We start from the raw sequence: 24,742 nt of genomic DNA on the forward strand, positions 1-24,742 counted from the left end.
TTGTACTACAGAATCCCTCAGATGTGTGTCTTACCACGTAGAAAATAAACCAAATAAGTTCTTAAGTCTATTTAGTCCTGGTTCATGTGGACCTGAAAGAAAATTATTTGCTGAATAACAAGTGAGTCATCACCTTGCACTCGTCCTGTAGCACATGTGGTTCAAGTAATGTGTCTTTCTCAAACATCTGTTTGTTCCAGCCACGAAACCGAAGCGTGGTGTTCTCTTGCAGTGTGGATCCGGTGGAGCTGAAGCTGTCTGCGGTGCCGTAGGGAGGATCATTCAGGCAGTGAACTGTAATGCTGTGGCTGGCCTCGGTGCTCAGTAAATGGAGAAACTTCATCTGGACTTTCCCTACACCAAACAACATCTGTAATGAAGAGCAGAAATGTGAGTGTGACAAACACAACCTCTACAATGTTTCCTGCTTTAAAGCAAATAATAAGATAGAGCATTGTTGCAGTCACAAGTGAACTAATTTGTAATATTTAAGGTGCGGTTATGTTAAAATTAATTGCAGTTAAGGTTCTAACTGAATCTACACTAATGCGTTATTGCTGTACAATCTGTGTTAGAGAATGTGGAAAAGTTCGAAGAATTAACTGATACAGTATAGATGGTGAAGGGAATGACAGTGCACACACCTGTCCTCACCATCCAAAACATGGCACAATAACAGCTACCTTTATTTCATGATCACCACTTCAGTGTTACCTTATTGGAGGCCACTGGATGTAAACAGGTCATCCCTCCTGCAGTAAAGTTGCAGAAGACCTTGAAGGCATCAGAAGTGCAGCCCAAGTTTGGATCGACCCAGAACCAACCTGACAGTCATAATGCAAAGATCAGAGAATCAGAGAGAGAGAGAGTGAGACAACTAGTATTCTTTGGAAGCAAACTTCTATATCAGCTTGGAAATCTCATATTTTGAAAATCCTTCTCTTACATCCTGTATCCAGTAGATGAGACTCACCATCTTTGAGCTTGTGACGACAGTCAAGCAGATCCTTGCAGACACGAGCTGGGTTCTCCCGTGTGCCCAGAGGCTTTTTGATGCTCTCAATTACACTGCTCAAGTAATGTAGAGTCTTAAGAATCTCTGTATTCTCGTCCAGCAAGCTCATCTCTGTGTTCTGGAAACTCTGGTTAAGAATGGAAAGTAGCACTGTCAAACTGCATAATTAAATATTCAGTGCCTTCATTACAGTTACGAGTGCAGAGCAGAATTTGTGAGGAACTTTGAACATTAGAATTTTAAACTAATCTGCAGTCCATCCAACAATCCACCCATTCACCCTGTCCATTGAGTATGTTAGTGCATTACCTCTGTCCTGAGGGCAGCGTTAGAGTCAGATAGACTGTAGACTGCTGAGTCATCATATATCTGCCTCTGTGGATTCAAAATCAACATATTCAGTTAATGAAAACATAACAGATTCAGTGTCCTTTTCATTATTTAACTGTAAGATTTTAATCTGTAGGTTTGTTCACCGGTTAGGGAAAACAGTTTCAATACTCGTCCAGTTTACAGAGAAAACTTTAAAAGGATAAAAATACACTTTAATACCAAAGCAAAGCAGTAAAATAAGACTTGCATCAATAAACCTTCACATTCCTGACTTCAGTAGGGGGAAGAAAAACACGTTCTACTCAGCATCAACACTACACTTATCACATAATGCCTGTAAACAGAGGCATCTGATATAGTTGTTTTTCTGAGCTCTGAGAACTATTCCAACAGGAAAAGGTCATTCAGACAGCAGAAAGCTGCTCTTTATCCAGAAGAGACGGCAGATAACGGATGTGAGGAGGGTTTTATCACAGTGCCAGAGAGACTTATTGTTAATCTTCACTGGCAATGCTACTGAACAAAATTACAAATATTCTTTCTGGACCTTTTATCACTGAAATGATGATTTGTTGGCTCATCTACAGCGTAGCAAAAGAGCAAACAAAAATGTTTTCCTGGCTCTATCACATCCTGGCTTTGCTCTGCTGCCAGAGAAATGGCTGCTGTCACGTTTCTCTTTACTCAACCTTGGACGGTCACAAAGTTTGGGGCTGAGAGATGCAACATGATCTCTCCTTTGTCTTAGTGATATTCAGACATACAACAGAATGAGGATATACGATTAAGTCAAAAGTGAAAAATAGATTTTGAATTCAATTACTCAAGAGTTTGACAACTTTCCCTGCAACTTTATGGTTCAAACTCTAAACAGGACTCCTGTCTTCTAGCTCATCCTGTCTTCCTGCCTACATGAGTGACATGACGCACTTACTGTTGGACCTGGAGCACCGGGAGGTCCCTGAGGTGGGAAGAAAGAGGAAGACAAATGAGTGACACAGTGAAAAATGATCCTGTTGTGGTTGCAGTCAGTTCACGTCTGGTAAACCATGTCTGTGTTGGTGAGCTCTGGCAATACATCATAATGAGATGTCTGGGTGTGACACTAGAGAACAGCCAAGCCTGGACCAACCTAATAAATATGGAGTAGTCTTTCAGTCTTTATTTAAAATAATGTTGAAAAAAAAAAAAATCATTTGAAACCTGAGATATGGCCATAACACAACAATCCTCGATTGTTTTGTTCTGTGTCCAGAGTTTTTATACAATTAAAAAGTCTGCCTGGACTGATTAAAGCAAGCTTATCTTATCACATAACCTGGTTGTGACATCTATAAAGTACAGGATGTGTTATATAAAGCTGAAATGTGACAGTGAGGTTAACCCTTACTCTGGGTCCGGGACTTCCCTCTGGTCCTTGAGGCCCCTGAAAGTGTGAGAAAACCAGTGTTAAACAGCTGAAATAATGCATACATTATGTACTCTTTTTGTCCTGTTTGCTAAAGTCAATACTCCTGTACTCTATATGAATATCCCACCACTAAGAGCTTTAAAAAATACTGTGTTTTAGATAATTAAGGTACAGCATCACAGTGAGCAGAATGGGACTCAAACAACAACTGCAGAAACATGGTTCATTTTCTCTGTGATGTGAGGAATCCGTCTGTGTTCATGCAGTATGCAACCACAGTGGTTAAACACTGCCCCCTCTGGCTGATTCTTCTATAGCAGCTACCTGGGGCAGCTGGATTTTATTAATTCTGCTAGTGCATTTTCAGGTAGTTTATGTCCATGTATGTGAGAGTTTGCACATATTTGACATCAGAATGAAGGGGCCATTGTGTACACAGTCTGTGCGTGTGTGGTCGTGTGAATTGCAGAGGCATTTAAGTAGATCTGAGAATATTGCTACAGTTTGCATTACAGACTGGGAGCAAGGATAAAGCAGTGAATATGGGGATTGCCCTGTGGTTTGACATTTTGACAAGGCATTTCCTCAACAGAGTTTTCACAAGCGGGTCTGAGAGTACTGTAAGGCCCCACAGCGAGCTCCAGGGGACACTGAGTAACAGCTACTTTTACTATGACTCAGCCACAGTGAGCTGCTGTCATTTTAGGACAGTCATAGAAACGAAACTACCACTAAACCCCAACAAACCTTCATGCATCTTTAAACACAGCCTTCATCATCTGCAGTAGGTCTTTTTTGTTTTACTCCCACAATCTGCTTTGAGGTGGCGCCATGATAACCACCAATGATTTCTCTGTAAGGAATCTTCAAGTCGGACACTTCAGTGAAGTATAATCATGATGTGATCACACGGTGTATCACCATGTAATCATATGTATTATAAATCATTATCATATTATCAGTCTGACAGACTTTTCAGTGTGTGGCTGCTGGTTTGAATTAAAATCTTACCATTTCGCCACCACTTCCCTTTGGACCCCTTGGCCCCTGTGGAAAAGAAAAGTAACAAGATGACAACATGCACAGCATTTTATCCATCTCTGTATTAAAACATAAACCAGAGTTAGCACATTTCCAGTAAACAGACTGGTTTTAGTAAAAGAGTATTGTGTCAACCTTTTTCTTAGTTCTACAGAATGATCACTGTCTTGAGATTGCCTTGTCATTATTCTTGTTAAACACACACATAAACACACACAAACAGAAACCTACAGGTTTTCCCACTGGGCCCATCATTCCTTCAGGGCCTACAGGTCCAGTGAATCCCTGAAACAAACATAAACAAGTCTGTCTGAAAAAGTGTGTGTAATCTACAGTCTGTTTATATCTTCATAAGGGTTTGGTCACAAAACAGGGTAGAAGAAAACTGTACACATATTTTGAAATGTTTGATTCCTTTTCATTTTATTCCACTTTTGAGGTAGAACTTTAAGCAGTACACCTGAAGAAAGCAATGTGGTTTGCCTACTGTGCCAAAACTTACCAAAGTACCCATTGGGCCTTTAGGGCCAGGGAAGCCTCTAAATCCCAAATCACCATTTGGACCCTGTATGAAGAAAAAAGAGGCCTTGTCAATTCCCTCTTGTCATTATACAGGAACAATATAACTGGGAAATAATATCTCTTCTTTTCTGTTGCGTTTTATCATCTTTTACACGCTGTTGGTTAGCTGCTCAGTCTCTTACCATTGGCCCTGGAAATCCCTGTAAGCCAACCAAGCCCACATCTCCAGATTCACCCTAGAAGCAGAAAAGACAATAACATTATAGCAACAGAGGAGCCTTGCCTTTTAGATGTTGCCATTGTGACATTTAGTATGCATTTGACAAACACATATAATAAGTAACTTATATAGTGTGATTGTGTACTTTTGTATAATTTTTCATTCCATTTCAAACGGACAGCTCCAGACACAGCAGGAACACAGTAAGCTGGCCTTTTCAAAAGAACTGGGGCACACATGAGGCTTTATGTCTGGATCTACAGTAGCCCCAAACCACATTCACACACCTGACTAGAAGCACACACTGTGGGGTTAGGTGTCTGTACCCTATTCTGTGTCTGAGTACTGTCTGTCGTCCAGGGTGGCAGACACTATGTTTGTACAGTCAGCCATCCACGTCTTCCAGACAGCTCTGCTTTCGGGCCAGCGACTTTGACCGAGAAACTCTATTCACGAAAAAATGTAAAGAGATCTGACCCAAGGGCCTGAGTCTGCTCTCTGTTTCATGAGCATCAATGGAGAAAACTACTGGAGGGAGGGGAGAGCAGGGGATTGAATGCTGTTTCTTTTTTCTTCATCTTTGAGGAGTTACATAAGAAAAGTGGAGCACCTCTTTTTCTGGTCTCTGGAGTGTGAGGGTCTTACATAACTTGGCCTGACTATGCGGAATGTTTCCATTCCTGGTCTCGCCCGGATAATTTGTTACTCTACTCAGGGTGGAAAAGTGTCAGACACACACATTTTAAAGCCCACCACAGATTGGCTATCTAGAGCCCTGAAGCTATATTTAGAGACATATTAAATAATGTATATAAGGGTATAAGTGCCTCTTTTAACAAGAACATTCCAAGGGATTGTATCAATTTAAAAAGAGCAATGTAGTGACCTCTACTGTTATGACTTCAGCAGTTCAAAAATAAGTATTGGAGGAATCTGAGGCTCAAACCGTTACAAATAAAACTAGGGGTAGAATAGAAAAACAGAGGAGAACATAAAATAATCCCATCAAAAGGCGGCTTTTTACAGTAATAACTAACCTGTGTGTGAATGCTACTGACAGATCTTAACCTCGAGCATGTGTTGAGACCTGCCACAATATCTGAACAGGGTTATTGTTATGCAATTATTCCAGGCCATGGAGATAAACCTTTTAAACTATTTTTTTGATTTTAAGATTGACTTTTGCTTTAAACCACAAATGCTTGTATATACTCACTGGTTGTCCTTTGAGTCCCACATCACCTTTCCTGCCCTGGTCACCTGTAGCCCCCTCCATGCCTTTGATTCCTGAGGCTCCTCTGTCCCCTGGCAGTCCTAGTTCTCCCTGTACCAACACAAGTCAGGAGTTAAAAATGCTCGTAAGACTTCTGAAAGTGTTTCTTCACCAGGAACCTTTTTTTTCTATCATACACACTTCAACAATTTAGAAAACATTAGGTCAATACATTATCGTTTTCACCTTCTGACCAGGCGGTCCTCTTTCTCCAAGTTGTCCAGGAAATCCAACATCTCCCCTGGGACCTGGACGTCCAACAGGTCCCTCTTTTCCCACCAAGCCTCTCTGACCCTGAGTGCACACAAGAACTTCTATCAATAAAATTTCAAAACTTCAAATAAAAAGAATGTTTATTTTAAAATGTGTGTAAAAAGTGTCTGTGAGCATCCTTGCACCAAATACAAATACAACAGCACCCTGTTCATCAAAACATTCCTCCATAGTGCTTCTACAAGTGAAAAGTACTCCACATGGTACCTTTAAGGTTCATCGGAGGTTGTATCTGCGGAGACTCATGATGGTGGTTAACAAAAGCACACATGGATGTTATGAAGAGAAAAATCTAAATTTGGATGTTTCTGCTGACACTCAAGCTTTGGATTTTGGAGCATCCTTGAATGTGCCAACAAGGACAGTCAGTGTAAAGCTATGTCAAACAAACATTAGGAAATTTATAGTCAATGGGCCAAAACAGGCTAATCTAGCGGTATGATCCCTTAAACAAGGTAAACACTACATAAATCTTAAAACCTTTTAAAAAGATTAATTAATTAATTAAATGAATTTGATTCTTTTCAAAGTTTCAATCTCAACATATCATCACCAGCAGAAAACATTTCTAAATGTGTTGTTTAGTCATAGTGCTGAAGTCTGCCCTGTCTCCTGGTTATAATATTTCTTGACAGTGTGTTCCTGAAGTGTACCCATAAAACTGACTGCCTGTCACTGAGTTGCTCTCACACCACAGACCACAGCGGTTTCCTGCCCCATCAGCAGTGTGGTGAGGCAGAGGCGAGCAAGTGATATTAGAATAACAGACGGAGTGGGTCGTCGCCTCACATATGGCTTCTGTTCCTTGATCACTATGAGGAGAGAGGATAAACTGGGAACCAGGTTTGAATTACATGATTGTAGGTGTACTGGGTGAAGCTCAACCTGCAGGTGCTGTGAAAGTCTTGAGTAAGAAAAAGCCACTGTCTAATTAATTAGATCACTCAGAGATTTAATTAAGCGACCCATCACCCCATCACACATATAGTTTTGCAGGCATGTAAAGAACTCTACAGACATTGACTACAACAGATGCTGTCATTTAGTCATGGGAAACATTATAGGGTTGAAACCTGTTTCTGATGATTTGTCCATTATAATAGACTTCATAATCTTGATGATTTTATCTCTATAGTACACAGTAAACAAAACTAACAACTTTACTTTATACCGAATGTGGTACGTATCACAAAAACAGAAATGCAGGAAAATACTGAATTTTTGAATCACAGACATGTAGATATTTTTTTGGACAAGCAGAACAACTCTTACTTATCTAATAGTTGAGGTGTTATTAATCTTCCATATATAAGTAACCTCAAAGGTATACTATGGAGAATTTAAACACACCATTCAAAGATGTAGTCAGTGATTCTGGAGAAAGATGGTTGATTGTTCAGTGTCATTCACAGGTCGTCACATACTGATGCTTTGGGTTGGCGAAAGAAAATTCAGGCAGAGGGTGGGGTCTCTGCAGATAGAGACACCGCAACACACGTCCAGTGGGTCATAAGTGTTGATTGAGAGGGACTGTTTTTGACAGTATTGTTTTTAATAGAATTCTGCCCAGTATACCTCTAATATTTCAGGTTACAGGAAGGGTTTTCAAGGCTTGTTCATACATGTTATCATCAGAGTTTTCTGATGATCAAACATACATGTTTCCTCTATTATATGGCTGACCCAAAAGCATGAGCCTCTACTAAAAATCACCTGTCTGCTCTCCATTATTACACCGCCCAATAAAGCAGAAATGTTCCAACTTTTTATTGTTTCACTGTGGAAATGCATCCAACTGGCAATGTGAATAGAAATGCAGCAGATAATAAGGAGAACAACGGATAACAAGTTAATTAACAATCATCATGGGAATAATGAATAACAAGGACAAAGAGGATGATGACTATTCTGCAGGGACTCTACAGCCTGCCAGCATAGGCAGAAGGAAGCCATATTACAGTATCTTTCCCACTAAGGAAGCACGTAGTGTGAAACTGAAAATAGAGTTTCCTGCAGACCTCTCCTGCTGAGACAGCCCCAGGTGCTTTGTAGTGAAAGGAGAACTCTACACTACTGAAAAGAACTTGGCTCAAGAAAACCTTCGATCTCCAGACACGACTCACTTACAAGAAAAGGTCTCTGTGAATTAAAAAAAAGCATATTTTTAAAAATTTACAGCTAGTTTATTTTTGTTAAATTAAACACTGTGTGATTTAGGAGACGTAGATTATGGGAGTCACTCTCCTAGTGAAAAACCACATCATTTCAGTCAAACTGAAAAACATCAGTAGCCAAAATTAGACTTAAAAAAACCTAGACTTTTACACAACATTATGTAAATGAAAGCCAGACTGAAAAGACTTGGCTTTCCAACTTTTGGCTGAAAAGGACAAAGACATTCATGCATGAAATCCCAATCCACTCTGGCTGCACACGTATTTGGATAAACCCACTGAAAAAGAAGCCAATCAAATCAAACAAGGCATTTAATGATTAGTCAATCTCCAGATGCATGTCTCAGTCTTAAAACTACAGATGGTGACAGCTGAAGGAGAGCTTTGGGCACTCAGATACAGGCAAATAAAATCCCTGTGCTAAACGGGATGATATGGTATGAGTTAGCATGAGGGCTGAATGAATAGTGAGGACTATATGGTGTCTCCTGAGGCAGTCTGTAAACTAATGCAGCTAAAAATCTGCTGTTTGGACTACTGATCGTTTGAGCCGACAATAATGAACTAATTCCACGACTCAACTTGCTGTAGGTAATGCTCACACAGCTTTATTTATTGTGGACTATGTTTAAATTTAACATTATTTAGATTTAACTTCATGTATGTTTTATGAGTGACAAGAGAAATATGTGGAGGCAAGGTCCGTAGAAGGTAAAGATGAGGAGGACATATCACTGGCTTCCTAAATCCTTCCAATACAGACCACAAGTCTGCTATAGAGGTTTAGCACTGATGGAAATATTTCTCCTGAAAGTTCAGTTATGCAAGTAAATCTGATGACTCCTTCTGTGACCTACATTTATGGTGCTGAGCAGAAATATTTTGTGACATAGCATATTTCTGGTGTCCTGTCTGCATGACAGTCAGCCACATAGGCGGCTCTGTAATTTCCGAATGTGAACCCCCTCAATTTGAGGTTTTGATTGATCACCATTGTTGAAGCCCACTTGCATCTATGGTGTTCAACAGAAGTCAACTTATCATGATCCATGTAAAACCCTGATTCCAAAAAGTTGTGACGTTGTGTAAAACGTATGTAAAAACAGGATGCAATAATTGCAAACTACCTGTTTTTAGCAACCATAGTGTTCCTGAGCCCATGTAGCGATATCCTTCATACAATCGCTCCGTCTCTGCTTGTGGATGACTGAGCCTTTCGAGGATGCTCCTTTGAATACCCAATCATGACACTACCACCTGTTACCAGTTTACCTGCGGAATGATCCAAACAGGTGTTTTTGAGCATTCCACAACTTATCCAGTCTTTTGTTGCTCATTTCCCAACTTTGAAACTTATTACCGGCTTCAAATTCGGAATAAGCATAAATTTACAAAATTCAATTAAATTGATGAGGTAAAACATTACATATATTGTCTTTGTACTTTTTTCAATTGAGTATAAGTCAAAAAGAATTAGCAAATTATCACATTCTGTTTTATTTATGTTTTACAGTGTCCTAACTTTTTTGGAATCGGGGTCGTAGCTGTCATGACAGGCATTAGTGACACAAACAATGAAGCTTTACCTTTAATAGATTCAACAAATCTGTGATTGACTAACAGGGCAAGTATTTTTAACTAATTTGTCACTTCAACCTAGTTAGCAATTGTTACAATGCTAACTGCTTTTAAACAGGCCGAAGTTCGATAAACAAAATGAGATGCATTGCTAGATTAACAGCAACATGAGACCATTGTGGGGACGCCAGAAAACATTTTGGATGTATGCAGAAGAACAAGATAAATAGACCTAGTTGTGTGATGTCAGAGCCAATTTCATCCATCAACTATTGTTGTGCTTTCACTTACTTAGAAAGTACAGAGAGAAGAATAGAGGTTGCAGTGATAAAGTATTGATTAAGTGAGGAATAAAACTAAATGTCTCCCTGTCCGATTATTTCTGTTCTAATGACGTTTTTTACACTCCTTATTACTTTGGAATAGATCAGAATTGATACATCATTAAAACCACACACAATTATACTTAGATACATTGCTGCCTGTATGATACAGTCATTAATTACCTGTCGTCCCTGTTTTCCTGGTAATCCTGGTAAGCCAGTCAGTCCTGGGGGACCATCTGGCCCTGGGTAACCGTCCATTCCCACGAGTCCAGGTAAACCAATTGGCCCCTGGATGATTTCCATAACAGAAACAATGTCAAATAATCTCAAACTTTTTTTTGAATGTGAACTGACATCACTTGTTGATCAAACAGTGTGACTCTTCATCTATTGTGATTATTTCTTGTAATGCTAGCTTCTGCTCTTCTAATTATTCTGAAAACAATATTGTGGCTGCAGCCAGTTAGCATCAGGTTATTTTCTGGGAAACACCCATCATCATCATTTAATGAAAATTTTTAAGTCATATAATCATTTCGCTGCTGTCTTGAGGCGTACAGTACATTTGGTGGAGGTGGTGTGATACTCACTTCAATGCCAGGGGATCCACTTAGGCCCCTCGCTCCTTTCTTTCCTGCTGAGCCCTGAATAAACACACACATGAAGAGTGAGACATACATGGTCATTCACAAAAACACATAAGGTTATATATCTCAGAGCGGAAATTTTAAAGACCATGTCTAATATGAGTCTTATGGAGAACTCAAGTTCAGGACAGTGTCTGTACTTCACTCAACCCAGACAGTCAGAGAAATATACACAACTGTATATTTAACTCCTCAAATGGCATGAGGTTATATCACACATACTGAAGTGTTTGAGTAGCACTAACACCGGCAACCTCCGCTGCATAATGTTTTAATAGTAGCACATAGTAAAGTATATTATCACGCTTATCAACATAAACTTCATAAACTTTATTCATATTTGCACGTTTCAAAGCAATGTCAAAAAACAAAAAACAGGGCATAACAGCAAAATACATAGAAAAATATTTCCCTTCACTTTGAAAACATCCTTTTGCTTCTCATATTTTATCTCCGTGGTACAGTGAGTTATGTATGTACAGTCCTAGCACGATAATTCTCAAGGAATGCTTTACCAAAGCCGTTAATTTGAAACAGAAACACAACAGGTCCATAAAGTTTCCAGTGTTTTCTGGCAGACTGTTGAGATCTCACTGTTTCTAAACAGATGGGTCCATACAGTATGTTGAACGTGACAACATTGCTCAAACTCAAACTTAAACTCAAGCCAAGCTGAAATACTATTTGGTTATATTTGCTGGTTATATAAGAACTTATACATAAAAGCTGTTTCACATGTGGAAGATCGTCAGCTGTATCTGGAAACCTGTGAATACTTCACTCTTAAAAAATCTATGGGGAACCTAATCAAGGAGGCGCAAATATGTTTCACAGGGGAAATTAAGTTATGTAATCAGAAGGCCTAGGACAAGGCTGAGGACTCAAAAGAGCTTGACAACGATGAAAGCAGAACATTTCAGGAAGGCTTGGTTTACCTAAAGATATCTGCTTTGATTTCAACTGGATGTTTTAGAAAGCTATTTCAGGATCAAAGAACAAAAGCAAATTAAAGCTGCAAGCAGCGATGAACGGGCCCTCGCAGTCCACGCGGGTCGCGGCATGCTGCCGTCGTTACATGCTGCCGTCGTTACATGCTGCTGTTGTGACATGCTGCTGTCGGGGCTTGTACTTGCAACAACTTCCATTGAGGAAATGAAAGTGAAGGCAGTGAAGCTGTCATTTCGTCATTTAGCAATCAAAGCGCCACCTATTGGTCGATTTGCACGAAATTTTGTAGAGATGCTCATCATGCCATGGAACACAATTGCCAAAAGTTTTGTGTTCATCGGACTGTATTTCATCAAGATACACAAGAATGTCTGTTTGACCACAATGCGCAGGAAATTGTTGTTTTATATTTTGGCCGTTCTGTGGACTAGCACATTTCTTTTAATAACTTTTTGTCAGGAGGGTCCAAAGATGCTGCGTGCAAAGTTTGGTGCAAATTGGAAAAACTGCCTGGGAGGAGTTCGAAAAAGTAGGTTTGCGACATTTGGCGAATTTGCAAATGGAAATTCAGTGCGAACGTGGGCGTGGCCTACATCACACTGTTCGGCTGTATTCAGGGAACACGTAGATATAAGGTTTAACAATGTGCACCATATTATGTGGGAGTAATTAGCAAAAAACGTTTTTTCTTGATAATAGCGCCACCTGCTGGTCATTTTTGGTGTGTGAGTTACAGGGGCCGGTCTATACCATCCCTATGAATTTCATATCCATAAGTGTTATGGTGTGGGCACAGTGGCAAATCTAAAATGAAACTGCCACCAGAGCGCCACCTAGTGTCATATCGGTAACCCCTTTGTCACCTGTCCTCAGGAGGCCATTGGCAATGAGTGTACCAAGTTTTGTGTTAAACCGACCAACCGATGTCGAGATATTAAATACTTCAATTTAAAGAGCGCCACCTAGTGGTCATCGGCCAAAATTTAGCACAGAGCCTTAGAGCATCATGAGGAAGTAGGATCCTGAGTTTGACGTCATTTGGACAAACCAATGTGGAGATATGCAACACTTCCTGTTTGGAACGAAATCTGCAGGAAGTTGTTATTTAATAACTTGAGTATTTTTTGGAATATCAAAATTCTTTTAATAACTTTTTGTCAGGAGGGTCCACAGATGATGTGTGCAAAGGTTGGTGCAAATTGGTGAAATTGCCTGGGAGGAGTTCGAAAAAGTAGGTTTTCGACATTTCGCGAGCTAGCATAAAAACGGTAGGCGGAAATGGGCGTGGCCTATATCAGGAGATTCAGCACAATTCACTGAACGCGTGGATACAACGTTTTTGAATGTGCGACAAAGTATGTGGGAGTTATTAGCCAAAACGCACTTTCCTTATTACAGCGCCACCTAGCGGTGAAAATCCACAACGACAACAGATTATAAAATTTTTCGCCAGGTTTGATCTATATTCCAAGTTTGGTGACTTTTGGGGTATGTTCAGGCAGTGAAAAATGCGATCATTTTGGCCGAAAAATAATAATAATAATAATAATCATTCGAAAAACAATAGGGTCCTCGCAGGTTCCCTGCTCGGGCCCTAAATATCTTTGATAAATGTCAACTTCGACTTAGATGAGTAGAATCGTGCATTCAGGGCGGCCTGACAACTTGCTGCTGTAGTTCCCTTGTTGCTTTCCACTCATCATGTAGTCCAAGCATATTTCTACCACCTTGTTTCTGATACTAGGGTATAAGCTTAATTTTGTTTTTCTTTTTATAAAATTCCACCACAGCTTTGATGAAATCATGAACCACATCCCAAAATCTCTGTACTACTGTACTCATGTGGTTACAGGTAAAAATTAAAAATGGTGCTTTGCAAATGTCTGTGTTTGGTCGTTCATTCTGCAGCCAGCAGACGGATTTCTCTTTATCCCTTTATCCACAGAATAAGTTATAAACTAACCCCAACCAAAGCAAAACCTGCCAGAAGAGGTGGAACCGTCTGAATACAAAAAGAGCAGCCTTGTAGTAGAAACATTCTGATGCAGAAACTGTTCATCTTATTTGCAGGAAGGACACCAAGTTTAATGACTTATCGATATATTTACTTTAGATCAGTGAAACAATGTACAGTAGATGTATGTTTGATTTTCACGCTGAGCAATTTGGACTCACCGGAGCTCCAATCTCCCCTTTTGGGCCTGTTTCTCCTGGGTGGCCTGGTGATCCCTAAACAAATGAAAAAGACAAACACACACACAAACAAGTATATTGAGCAGTGATAAAAATCCATACTCCTTATCCACACTACATTATGAGCTTTTAAAATATTGCCATTAAAATGTTTTTTCAGGAACACACCATAATCGGGGAAGACAAACTTGACAAACTACATAGGAATGAACCTCCTCTACACTTAATCTGAGTCTGTCCATTTTTGACACTTCTTGAAGCCATGGCTGTTACATGTCTAATAGGCAGAATCCCACTCGATGCACATTTGCACTCTTAAAGGGAGAAACCCCATATTAATGACTCTATGCCTTACTCGCCTTATTCATGTGTTACCCCTGGCCAAAACACTTTCAAACTTTTTACATCACTGTTTTTTTCTGTCAAATGCATGTACCTAAAACACAAGCTGATATATAGCACTATTACTATGTACTGTAGAATATTGTACTACAGACATTTTTGGACTTACTGGTGGGCCTTGCCGTCCAATAGCTCCTCGAGATCCGATGGTACCAATATGGCCCTGAAACACAATTTTAATATAGAATTATATTTTTCTGTCTTTCAGTCAATATTAATCGGTGCTGATATCTGATAAATACATGTCATTCTCCCATTCTTTACTAAAGGAAAAACAGCATGCCCACAGCCATGTTGTTTCTATTCTCATGAGTACCATTCCATGTACACTAAAGAAAGCTGCTCAATTACAGGCTCCACAGCATCAAAACAATATACAAAAGTTTCAAAACCAAGTTTGAATGTATGTCACACAGATAAATAGGCTTGCTAAATTCTGCACTCGAATGAACTGCAGTGAAAGCCAAGCGTGACCTATTAAGGTGTTTAATAGAAGCCTCACACAACTGCCAAATTAAATATCAGTTGTTATGACTATGCACCCGTGTTGGAGCTGGAAATGGGTCAAGGATTATCTCTAGTGTTTCCTTGCAAGACTGCACTTACAACAGTTACACAACTGTTGCCCAACAGTTTGAGCCTTAGTATGAGATACAAAGCTTAATGACTAAAATGTGTCCTCAGCACAATGCATTAAAATAATCTCTGCTGTCATCCAGCAGGCAAGTAGAAAAACATCACCCTATATCACGGGAGTTTAAGCGAGGACTGGGCGCATATGGGAGGATTTGAAATTTTTGAAAAAGGATGACTGTAGACCTTCTGCAACATTAAGTTTTTGGTAATTTCATTGTTTTCTTCTTAAAATGAGAATCAATGGAAAAAGTGATACAAAATTTAAGATAATAAGACATATGAGAACATGCTTTGTTGTTCCATTCACAGCCCAACACAAAAAATACCAACTGTTCAAAATTAAGTATCCCATATAACAACTTGCATGTGTATGTACTTTTCGAGAAAAACAAATGATGTGCCCGAAAGGTATGAAGTGACAAAAATACAACAGATTTCCACAGCCTTATTGCTGCAAGCCTAGTAATCCTCCTCAACATGTGTGGTCTGCTATTACCTGAGCAGAGCAGCGTTCACCAAAAGAACAACAATCAACTTGGTCAGACAAGCACGCTGATAGTGGTGACTGTGTTATACAGTAAGTCTAATGTTGATTTAATGAATTTGTCTACCTGATATCCTTCATCCCCTGGCTCTCCACGCTCTCCTCGTGCTCCTTGGGGCCCCTGTGTAGACACAAATGTATGCACATGAACACACATACTGTATATGCATGCCTTCATTCATACCCACAAAGCTTCAACTGAGCTGGGCAGCTACTTAAATAGAGAGTCACTTCTCAAGCCAACACACATGAAACATGTTCTTTAGATGTGACCTTTAAGTCTGGATTTCTACTGGAGTCAAATAGAAAGGCGTAATTTCACCTTGAACTTTCCTTTCAGCCAGACAGAGGCTACCATTGTAGTGCTCATGCTATGTACTACAATTCTGTGCCAACTTGATAATCCAGTGCTACTCATACGAGAGGCTGCTATCTATGCCTGAGTAGACTTCCAGTAAACCTTATAGTTCATGCTATGTAGGCCAGTCTCCACAGTCACATCCAATGGTGGGAAATGTGCCTCAAACTGCAAAGGAGTCATGGTACTGTAAAACTGTGAGCTTTCCAAAGCTGCTAAGACTCTTTGATACACCCTGATCCTCTTTTGATATTAGGCTAAGAATTACTTTTTTTCTCTTGTGCGCAGAAGGGTGATTAATGGCCCTCACTGGAGCTCTTTCCCTTCTCAAAGTAAAAATGTTTTGTATAACTGCACAGTAGCGAAGCCTGTTTTGGCTTTAACAATGAAACATTTGTGTGCATCACAGTGTTGTGATGTTATTCGTATTATGAGTCAATATAAGAACACAAACAAAGATAAGTTGAAGCTTTACTCTGACGTGTAAAAAACATATTTAAACATTTATTTCTGCCCATGCTCAGCATGCAATGAACAGAAAAGATTTAAGCCACACAGGTTGATAATCGGGGTCCATATGCATGACAGGATTAAGAACGAAAACACTGACACATTGTTGTCAATCTGGTTGGACAAAATGAGTGTACGTGGTGTTAAAATCAGGAGTTGATCAGGATTAACTTTTACTTCCAGAGTCAATCCAGTATTTAAATGGCTTTGACTAAATAGAGCAAGGAGTGTTAGGGATCAGAAAGGAGAGTTTAAAGGAAAGCAAGACCTACTGGTTCACCTAAGGGCCCTGGTGGTCCCGGGGTCTTATTGTCTTCGCCTGGATAACCCTGGAATGTAGAAGACACATACTATCAGACATGCAGATACAAGATTTTGCCACCATACAGCATATTAAAGTACATAAAATCAAAAACCCAAAATACTGAAATTATAACAATTCAAACACTAGTTCAGGTATCTTATTACCTTTTCACCTTTAGGCCCTGGTGGTCCAATGGGCCCTAGCTTGCCAGGGTGACCCTAAAAATAGAAGAAGAAAGCTCATTATCATACCTAGCAAAGCTGCCATTCTTCTACTGGCTGCAGCATGTTTCTTGGAGAAACATGAGTTCTGCTGTCAGCATATTAATCAGAACTGTTTTATATAAACACAGTTCTTTGTAGAGAAGCTCTCCCACTCTGTCACCTAAGGATTTGGATTTGGCACGGACTGAGAAATCACTCAGCAATCTGAGTCACGTGTGGATGAGTCTCAGAGCTGCCGTACACACACAGAAACACAAAGGGACTCAATGAACTTGAGGTGCCCTGTTCACGTTACGCAACCTAAACCCACTGACGCTGGCACTGACCAGGCTGTGGAGTTGCCTGGAAAAAATAAGCTGGTAGATTTCATCATGTTCAGTTCCACCTCTTGTCTTTGCTCTGGTAGTCTGGTGTACTTTTTACATAACAATGGCAGGGATAATGTCTCAGGATGTCTCCAGCACACGCTAGGCTTACACCACAAGGCTACCAGGGGAGGTGAGTTAGCTAGACTAAAATTAAATCTGAAAGCTCTGTTGAGTTGAGATCTGTATCTGAAGCATGTTGCCAGGTTGCAATATGTTCCTTGAAGCAGGATCACGTTTGATGGATAAACCTAGAAAGGCTACTTTTGATTCCCATGTTCTTGAGGGGGATCCAGTTTTTGCTTACACCTGAGGTTATCCAGAGCCCCATTCACACTGCCCTTTCAGTGTGGGAATCATGCACCGATACTCTGCCTCACCGTCTGTGTGAACGTTACAGATGCAGAGAGGGGGGACAGTTTCACTGCGGCTCTGATCCACCTCCGGAGGTAGTATCAGAGCCGCAGCAGAGGTGAGACGGCGTATGTATTAATGGAAAAGCCGGAGGTGTGGATCAGGGGTGTGTTGGTCTGATGCTGTTCACAGTCTGACAACTAAACAGATCCTTCACTCATCAATAAAAGAGAAATGTCCCACACTAGTGTCTTTGGCAACTTATATGAGGAAAAAATATTACATCCATACATGGAAAAGCCTCTGTCATCCTGTCTGTCTGACCGACTCTTCGTTGCATTTCTGCCCAAAAAACAGCATCTGTCCCCAGCAGCATAGCCCTCCCGACCGAGACTTCAGTGAACTTTCCCCCAGAAAACAGCATCTCTCCCCGCAAGTGAGAGCCACACAGGGTCCGCTGTTTACTGATGGTGATTATGTAATTATGTAATTTAGAGCGAAAAACGTAACTTTGTCACTTCCCACAATGCATGGTGGGTCAGGATCTCAATCACAACACATTATAACTGCATCCATATGATTGTAAACAGTCGGCGGGTACATGTTTAGATTAACAGGTAGAAACTGGGGAAACACGCTGAAAAAAAACACAAGGATGTCAACGTCATGATGTGTCACGGCTCTTTTGGTCCTGCAACACTGGTGTGCTGTATAAAATGACACACTGGAGCTGCTTTAAGTGGGCGCTAACTTTGTAAGATAAGCCCAATTATTGTAAGCATAGTTAGATGTTCTGAGCCAAAACTCAGACCAGTCAGGTTTTACTCAACTATCCAGTATGAAGACAGTTTCTAATCACAAGTTTTTCTGTTAGGGTAAATGGATGTTTGTGTATGGTTTATGTAAATAAATTAATAATATAAATAATTAAACAACAGAACTCACTGTGTATCCTGCCAGTCCTGGTTGCCCTTCTACCCCCATGACTCCAGGCCGACCCTGGAAGAAATGCAGAAAATACACACAAAACAAGAGTGAGTCAGTCCTCGTGCTGTTTGTTTTGCTTTTTTACTGCGGTTGAGCTAAATATAATCTTTGGCCTAAAACCGACACACATGCACACTGAATCCTGTGACCAGAGTTTTTTTATGACAGGGACATAAATCTTTTCTCCACAGCTATCACATCATGTTCTTAGTGGTTCTGCTGAAAAAGGTGCTGTCTTTCTCTGTAAAGAAGCAAAGAATGGATCACTTCCTCTTATTCTTTTCATGACTTTTGTTGCTTCTCTCTCTGGAACAAAGAAGGTAATTTGAGGTTTTGCTCATAAAGTTCTAACAGTAAAAAAATAAACAAACAAAAATAAATGTACACAGATTTTCTTTGGGTCTGTGTATTGTTTTCAATTGGGTTTATGTCGAAAAGGATTAGCAAATTAGCACATCCTATTTCATTTATGTTTTACAGTTTCCCAATTTTTTGGGAATCAGGCTTGTTCTTCACCACCACAAACAACACTGTCTGCCATGACATGAAGGCTAGAGCAGTTTGTTTACTTTGTCTCTACTTTGTTCTTTACAGGTGTAACAGCAGCACTCTGGCAGCCTGCCAAGCTGTCAATCAAACACAGACACCTACACAACCCTCCAGCTGACTGATACAAAAAGGGGCATTTCTGATATTCTTCCTTTTAATGAAAAAAAAAAAAACAACCATTGAAATACATTTAAAAACACTAACGTTATTAATGACCAGAAAAACCTGGACTTTACAATCACTTTTCTCTATACAAAAGTTTTAGTTTGAGAGGGACACAGGACAGAGTGAGAAGAAAGACAGGCAGAAAGGGAACTAACTGGTGTGCCTCGAGTTCCCCTGGCACCCTTCAGCCCCGCCTCGCCTGGCTGGCCGATGTCTCCTCTTGTGCCAACCTCGCCAGCAAGACCTGGAGGACCTTTCTCTCCCTGAAAAAAAACACAAAATGTCATTTGAGGATGAGAAACAGCAACACTGACTAGCCTTAAAGCAAAAAGTCAGCATTCAGCCCTTTCTGACAGCAGGAAGCATCCATTCTATAAAAGTATCCTTCAGCAACAAATCCATACTAGCTTTAGAGGCTATCTGTCTGTTTTGGCTGAAGTCACTTGATTTTTTCCTCAGAAATTGAGTCAACAACTTATTGTGTGACCAAAACGATGGCTGAACCAAGATGACTCGGTGGTTCTCTGAAACGTCATAGGGACTTGGACTGTGCCCTCTTGCTTCCTGCTGTTTCATTGTGGGGAAACACACTGTACAGAAAAAGTGGGGACATTGGGCCTACCTTCTTTCCATGTCGTCCTCTGTTCCCTGGGGTCCCTGGTTTTCCTTCCGGCCCCTGTAACAGAACACTCATTAAATGATTACCACACACACTAAAAATCTCTTTAATAAATAGAGGCATGATAACTGTAACTGGAAACACCATCTGATTATTGCTTCTTATTCAGAACACTGTGTCTATCTGATGAGTTATACACATTATCGGTGGGTGATTTTCTATGCAGAGCATAACAGCTTATGGTTGACAGTGTTGTTCAAAACTTTTACTAAATTTGTCAGCTTAGATTTTAAACTGTTTCGGTAATACTGTTTCCTCAAAGAGCTTTGTTTATGTGCCCTGAAGCTCCTTCTCTTCCTGACATCGATGACATTCCTGCCCCTTAACACACATTGCTGAACCTGGATCTGTATCTCAAAATAAACAGGCAACTTATAGGAGACTTTGACTGACATTTATCTCACTGTGCCTAACATCCACCATCTATGATATAGTATCTTTTACTGCCTCAGTTGCAAAATGTCTTTGTTGAAGAGAAGGCTGACCCCTGCTGGGATAGTAAAGGCATTATTTGGTCAAGTGCACATTTGTAAACTGCTCTGTCAGTTGCAGACATTTAAAATTCTAAATGTGCAAATTATTCTTTCATTTTCTCAGAGAAAATTATGCTCAAGCTCGATCTCCTCCTGGCTCTCTCATAAATTACCACATTAAAACAACCAGAGGAACCAGTTCTGCAACAAACTAGAACTTCCTGACCTTTTATTCAGATCTAGCTTTTACTTAAACTGCATGCAAGTGTTTTTTTACTGAGTCAGAATGTCAATGTAGGTATACATTTCTTTTAATTGCCCCCAATTAAATAAAGGTTATTTTATCAAAATTGTTGAATCTGTAAGTTTGGAAACAAAAATAAACTTACACGAAATCCCTGTTTCCCAGGCTCTCCGGGGGGTCCTGGGGGCCCAGGGTCCCCTTCTATTCCTTTGTCCCCTGGCTCTCCAATTGGTCCACGCTCACCAGGCTCCCCCTGACAGTGTGATAGACAGAGAGAATAGAGGTGGACCACCAGGAAAACAGAGTGAAAGACAGTTCAGTTATAAAGTTTCACGTTACCAACAGAGAGAGGTCAGACAGCCTGTGGTACTCAGAAGCTGACAAGAGGCTTAAGTGGAATGGTACTGACATCTCCCTATTATTGCTGTCAAATGGAGAACCCCACTGGAAACAAATCCATAACTCATTTTTGTAGTGAAGCTAAATTAACAAACACAACGTCCTGCTATGTTTACCTTGGCTCCATCTTTTCCTTGAGGGCCGTCTTCGCCAGGGGGACCAGGAGGACCCTACAAACACATTACCAATTATAACAAAACCTCTTAAGAGTCTCTTAAAAGTGACATAAAGTTAAAGTCAGCTTGAAGAGAACTATGAAATTGTTGATGGTAGAGGTGTGGGTTTATGCACACTCTGACATTTCAGCCTCCACACCAATGTAGTTTGGGAAGATACAATTGGTTTGATGTGCATTACATTTAAACAATTTTAACCTTTCTTTTCAGAAACAATGTCCTGGTTATTTAGGTTTTAACTGGAATTATGTTTTATCAGTGAAATAGTGGTTAGGAAAACTGTGTTTCTGGAAAGAGTTGTTGCTATTAATGTTAGCATCTCAAATCCTGGGCCAGTTAAAGTAAAACTATCGGCACAGCGAGAACATATTTTTGCATAAATTGGGTAAACCAACCTATTAAAAATGTATAAATTACACAATTAGAGAACATGCTTAATTTTCTAGATCATCGATGTATGCCAATGTCAAAGTCAAAGAGTTAAGGCGTTGATGTCAGGCTGAAAAGCAGTCTTTCACTGCCCCCTCTGGTTAACAGTTTCAAGGCTGTTTTACATCTGCCCACAGCCAGCATCACCAATGGGTGTGATTGGGTGTGGTCAGAGGCATGCTGGGTTGAAAGAAACAACATACGTATATTCACAGGATAAACGACCACTTATAAATGCTGATAATTAATTCTGACTTGGTGTGATTTGGTTAACATGTGAAGTGTATGGAGAACCACTTAGCAATCTGTGTCATTAAACAGAAGAAATGATGATGTACAGTAATTATGTCATTTCCATTTCAAAATTATATAGACAAGATGTATTTAAAAAATCTCTGCTGTAATGGTAATTTCACTGACGAATAAACCAAAAAACTATTGATAAAAGATAAGATCATTCCTTTGTACAGAGAGACAGTTTCTCAGACATCATCTAATTTGTTTAATCCTCCATCCATTGTGATGACGTGTGTAAGAATGCACTGTGGGTTGGATGTTTGAGCAGCCTTGTTGAAGAATGCTGAATCTTAAGTCTGTGGACAGGACAGAAAGATGAGACTCAAGCAGTCCAGGTTCTATTTATATAGTCCACCAGACAAAAATAATTCCATCGTTCTGCTTTCTTTGGTACGGGGGATTAGACATCCTCGTCACAGTGAGGGGGAGTAAACAAATGACCGGGTTAGATTTACCCAAACACAAGGAAGGAAGGGATTAGTGGGTTGTTTGTAGTGACTCACTCTCACTCCCTCCTGTCCCTGCTCCCCTTCAGCTCCTGCAGGCCCAACATCCCCCTGCAGAGACACAAAACACAACACAGGGCTGTCTGGAGGTCAGAAGATATATGATGTGTGCATGCACACTCCTATACTCACAGTAACCACTGATTTGTGAAGCTGAGGAAGTGTTGGACAATCAGCTGTTTCACCTGAGGCTACAGCCATCTCAAAAACAAACTGACTGAGTGCAAGTTCATGGTTTTTCCTACTGCTGGAGGGTGGTTGGGACTGAAGCGCCACATGACAAAAGTCCTCTAAGATGCAGAGGTGGGAGGGGTGGTTGCAAAAAACATGGTAAAATGTTGCTGACCTTTAACCCCAGTTCTCCAATGGCACCCAGTTCCCCTTCTGCACCAGGCCCGCCCTACAAAGTTGGGAGAGACAAACGGCTTGAGTCATGTTTGATTTGTCCTGTAAACATAGAAATGTCAACTATAAACCCCAGAAACCTTAAATAATGTATTAAAAAATATTATTATTATATGAAAAAGTACTTCAGGCCCTTGTTCCCCATCAGGTCCGGCCTCTCCAGGAGGTCCTCTGGGTCCCTGCAAGAATAATAATTATCATAATATGCTTTTGACACCAGTTTAATGATAAAATAATCTCTTGGATTTACTAGGTTCATTGAGTCAAGCAATACAACCCCAGAAAAACATAATTAAACTTCATAAAATAACTCTAGCATATGATAGCAAAACAAACATACAGTTAAATGTTTAAGTCTGTAGAGGAACGCTGAAAGCTAAGAACGCATGGAGTAAAACTGAAGACCAGCCAAAGGCAAGACGAGACTCATAATATAAACGGAGCCTCTAGCGTTATTGAAACCTTGCACCCTAATAAATATTTGTATCTGATTGTTTGACATTCCTGATGTCCCTGAGGGGTAGGCAGATGTCCAGGAAAATCAAGAACTTGAAGACTAATCCAAGAAGGGAGGCGCAAGGTGTGAAGTACGCAGGGAGAGGGATCTATAAATAAAGACTAATTCCAATAGCAACTTTTTTTTGACAGCTTCTGTCTTCTGTGAGTGAATATTCACTCTTACATTCATCAAAGATTTACATGCTGTTTGCAGATTCCTGAAACAACCACATCAATGCAACAACCAGTATACTTACCGGTTCACCATGGGGTCCCCTCTCCCCGGTGCTGCCTGGAATGCCTGGTTTACCCTGGAAACACACACAACCATGAGCTCAATGAAGCGTCCGTCATTTGTTTGTGTAATTAAACCAACATGATCAAACTTGGCTTTGGCCACAGTCCCATTCTCATCCTTCTTATCATCATCATTAGTAACGTAGATACATAACCACAAACACAATGATTGAGTCTAATATTTCAGTGTTGACTAATGCCAACAGACGCGACGCTTCAGTCATAGAGCTGCCAAGTTAAGACTAGACATCCTTTTCTTGAAACAGTGTTTCATCAGTCACTGACAGATGACATTACTTCTGCTTGTGCAAGAAAGAGATGGTTGTTCCAAGCACTGAAATGAATGTGCCAAAGACTGATGAGATAGCAGTGAATTCAGTAGCATCAATCATTAGATGTATAATAATTCATTTTATATGCTGAGCTGAACTAACGGGAAAAATAAAAGAGGAAGAAAAACATTTAAGACATTATTCTCGCAGCCTGCATATTATGTTATGTGCCAGTGAGAGTAACTGTCAATAGTGAGAGGGATTTTTATAAGATTTTAGGGCCCAAGAAGATTTATGGAAACAACAGTATAATACCTTGCTTTGTGACAACAACCACAATAACAGTCAACTGCATTAACTACAGAATTGAATTAAGCACTGAGCTTAAGGGGCTCTGACTTCACAGATTATTACATGATTTTGGGACACAATCACTCAATGATTTTAAATTATAGAACTACAAATGGAGAGGAATTATTCAGAAAAGGTTTTTAAGGAGTTTCTAATCAGACACAAGATGGCGCTCTGAGTCCAGAGGCGGACAGCAGAAATGTGCTCCCCACTGTCAGCAGCCAGAGACGTAATCTTTATGACAGTTACAGGAGATCTGTCAAAGCAGTTTTGTGGAAGGGCAGATTCATCACACAGTGAAAATGAATAACAGGGACCTGTGTTTGAAACTTACTGCAACCTCATTCAATTAAAAAAATCTCTG

At 40.2% G+C, this 24,742-nt stretch overlaps 1 protein-coding gene across 1 annotated transcript in view; it reads right to left on the minus strand.

The window, feature by feature from the left end:
* Nucleotides 1-24,742, minus strand: part of LOC141004296 (uncharacterized) — an 88,159-nt gene that overhangs the window by 2,794 nt on the left and 60,623 nt on the right. The window contains exons 23-50 of the mRNA XM_073475728.1: nt 23,716-23,769; nt 23,086-23,139; nt 22,902-22,955; nt 22,553-22,606; nt 21,264-21,317; nt 20,894-21,001; nt 19,975-20,028; nt 19,508-19,615; nt 18,597-18,650; nt 16,873-16,926; nt 16,677-16,733; nt 15,604-15,657; nt 14,466-14,519; nt 13,937-13,990; nt 10,757-10,810; nt 10,347-10,454; nt 6,002-6,109; nt 5,759-5,866; nt 4,505-4,558; nt 4,303-4,365; nt 4,032-4,085; nt 3,771-3,806; nt 2,739-2,774; nt 2,283-2,309; nt 1,325-1,390; nt 974-1,142; nt 715-824; nt 134-370 (exon numbers count right to left, since the gene is read on the minus strand). Of these exons, the coding sequence (XP_073331829.1) occupies nt 134-370; nt 715-824; nt 974-1,142; nt 1,325-1,390; nt 2,283-2,309; nt 2,739-2,774; nt 3,771-3,806; nt 4,032-4,085; nt 4,303-4,365; nt 4,505-4,558; nt 5,759-5,866; nt 6,002-6,109; nt 10,347-10,454; nt 10,757-10,810; nt 13,937-13,990; nt 14,466-14,519; nt 15,604-15,657; nt 16,677-16,733; nt 16,873-16,926; nt 18,597-18,650; nt 19,508-19,615; nt 19,975-20,028; nt 20,894-21,001; nt 21,264-21,317; nt 22,553-22,606; nt 22,902-22,955; nt 23,086-23,139; nt 23,716-23,769 (2,097 nt within the window). The remainder of the gene's footprint in view (nt 1-133; nt 371-714; nt 825-973; nt 1,143-1,324; nt 1,391-2,282; nt 2,310-2,738; nt 2,775-3,770; nt 3,807-4,031; nt 4,086-4,302; nt 4,366-4,504; nt 4,559-5,758; nt 5,867-6,001; nt 6,110-10,346; nt 10,455-10,756; nt 10,811-13,936; nt 13,991-14,465; nt 14,520-15,603; nt 15,658-16,676; nt 16,734-16,872; nt 16,927-18,596; nt 18,651-19,507; nt 19,616-19,974; nt 20,029-20,893; nt 21,002-21,263; nt 21,318-22,552; nt 22,607-22,901; nt 22,956-23,085; nt 23,140-23,715; nt 23,770-24,742) is intronic.

The sequence above is a fragment of the Pagrus major genome, chromosome 11, assembly GCF_040436345.1.
Source record: "Pagrus major chromosome 11, Pma_NU_1.0".
NCBI lineage: Eukaryota > Metazoa > Chordata > Actinopteri > Spariformes > Sparidae > Pagrus > Pagrus major.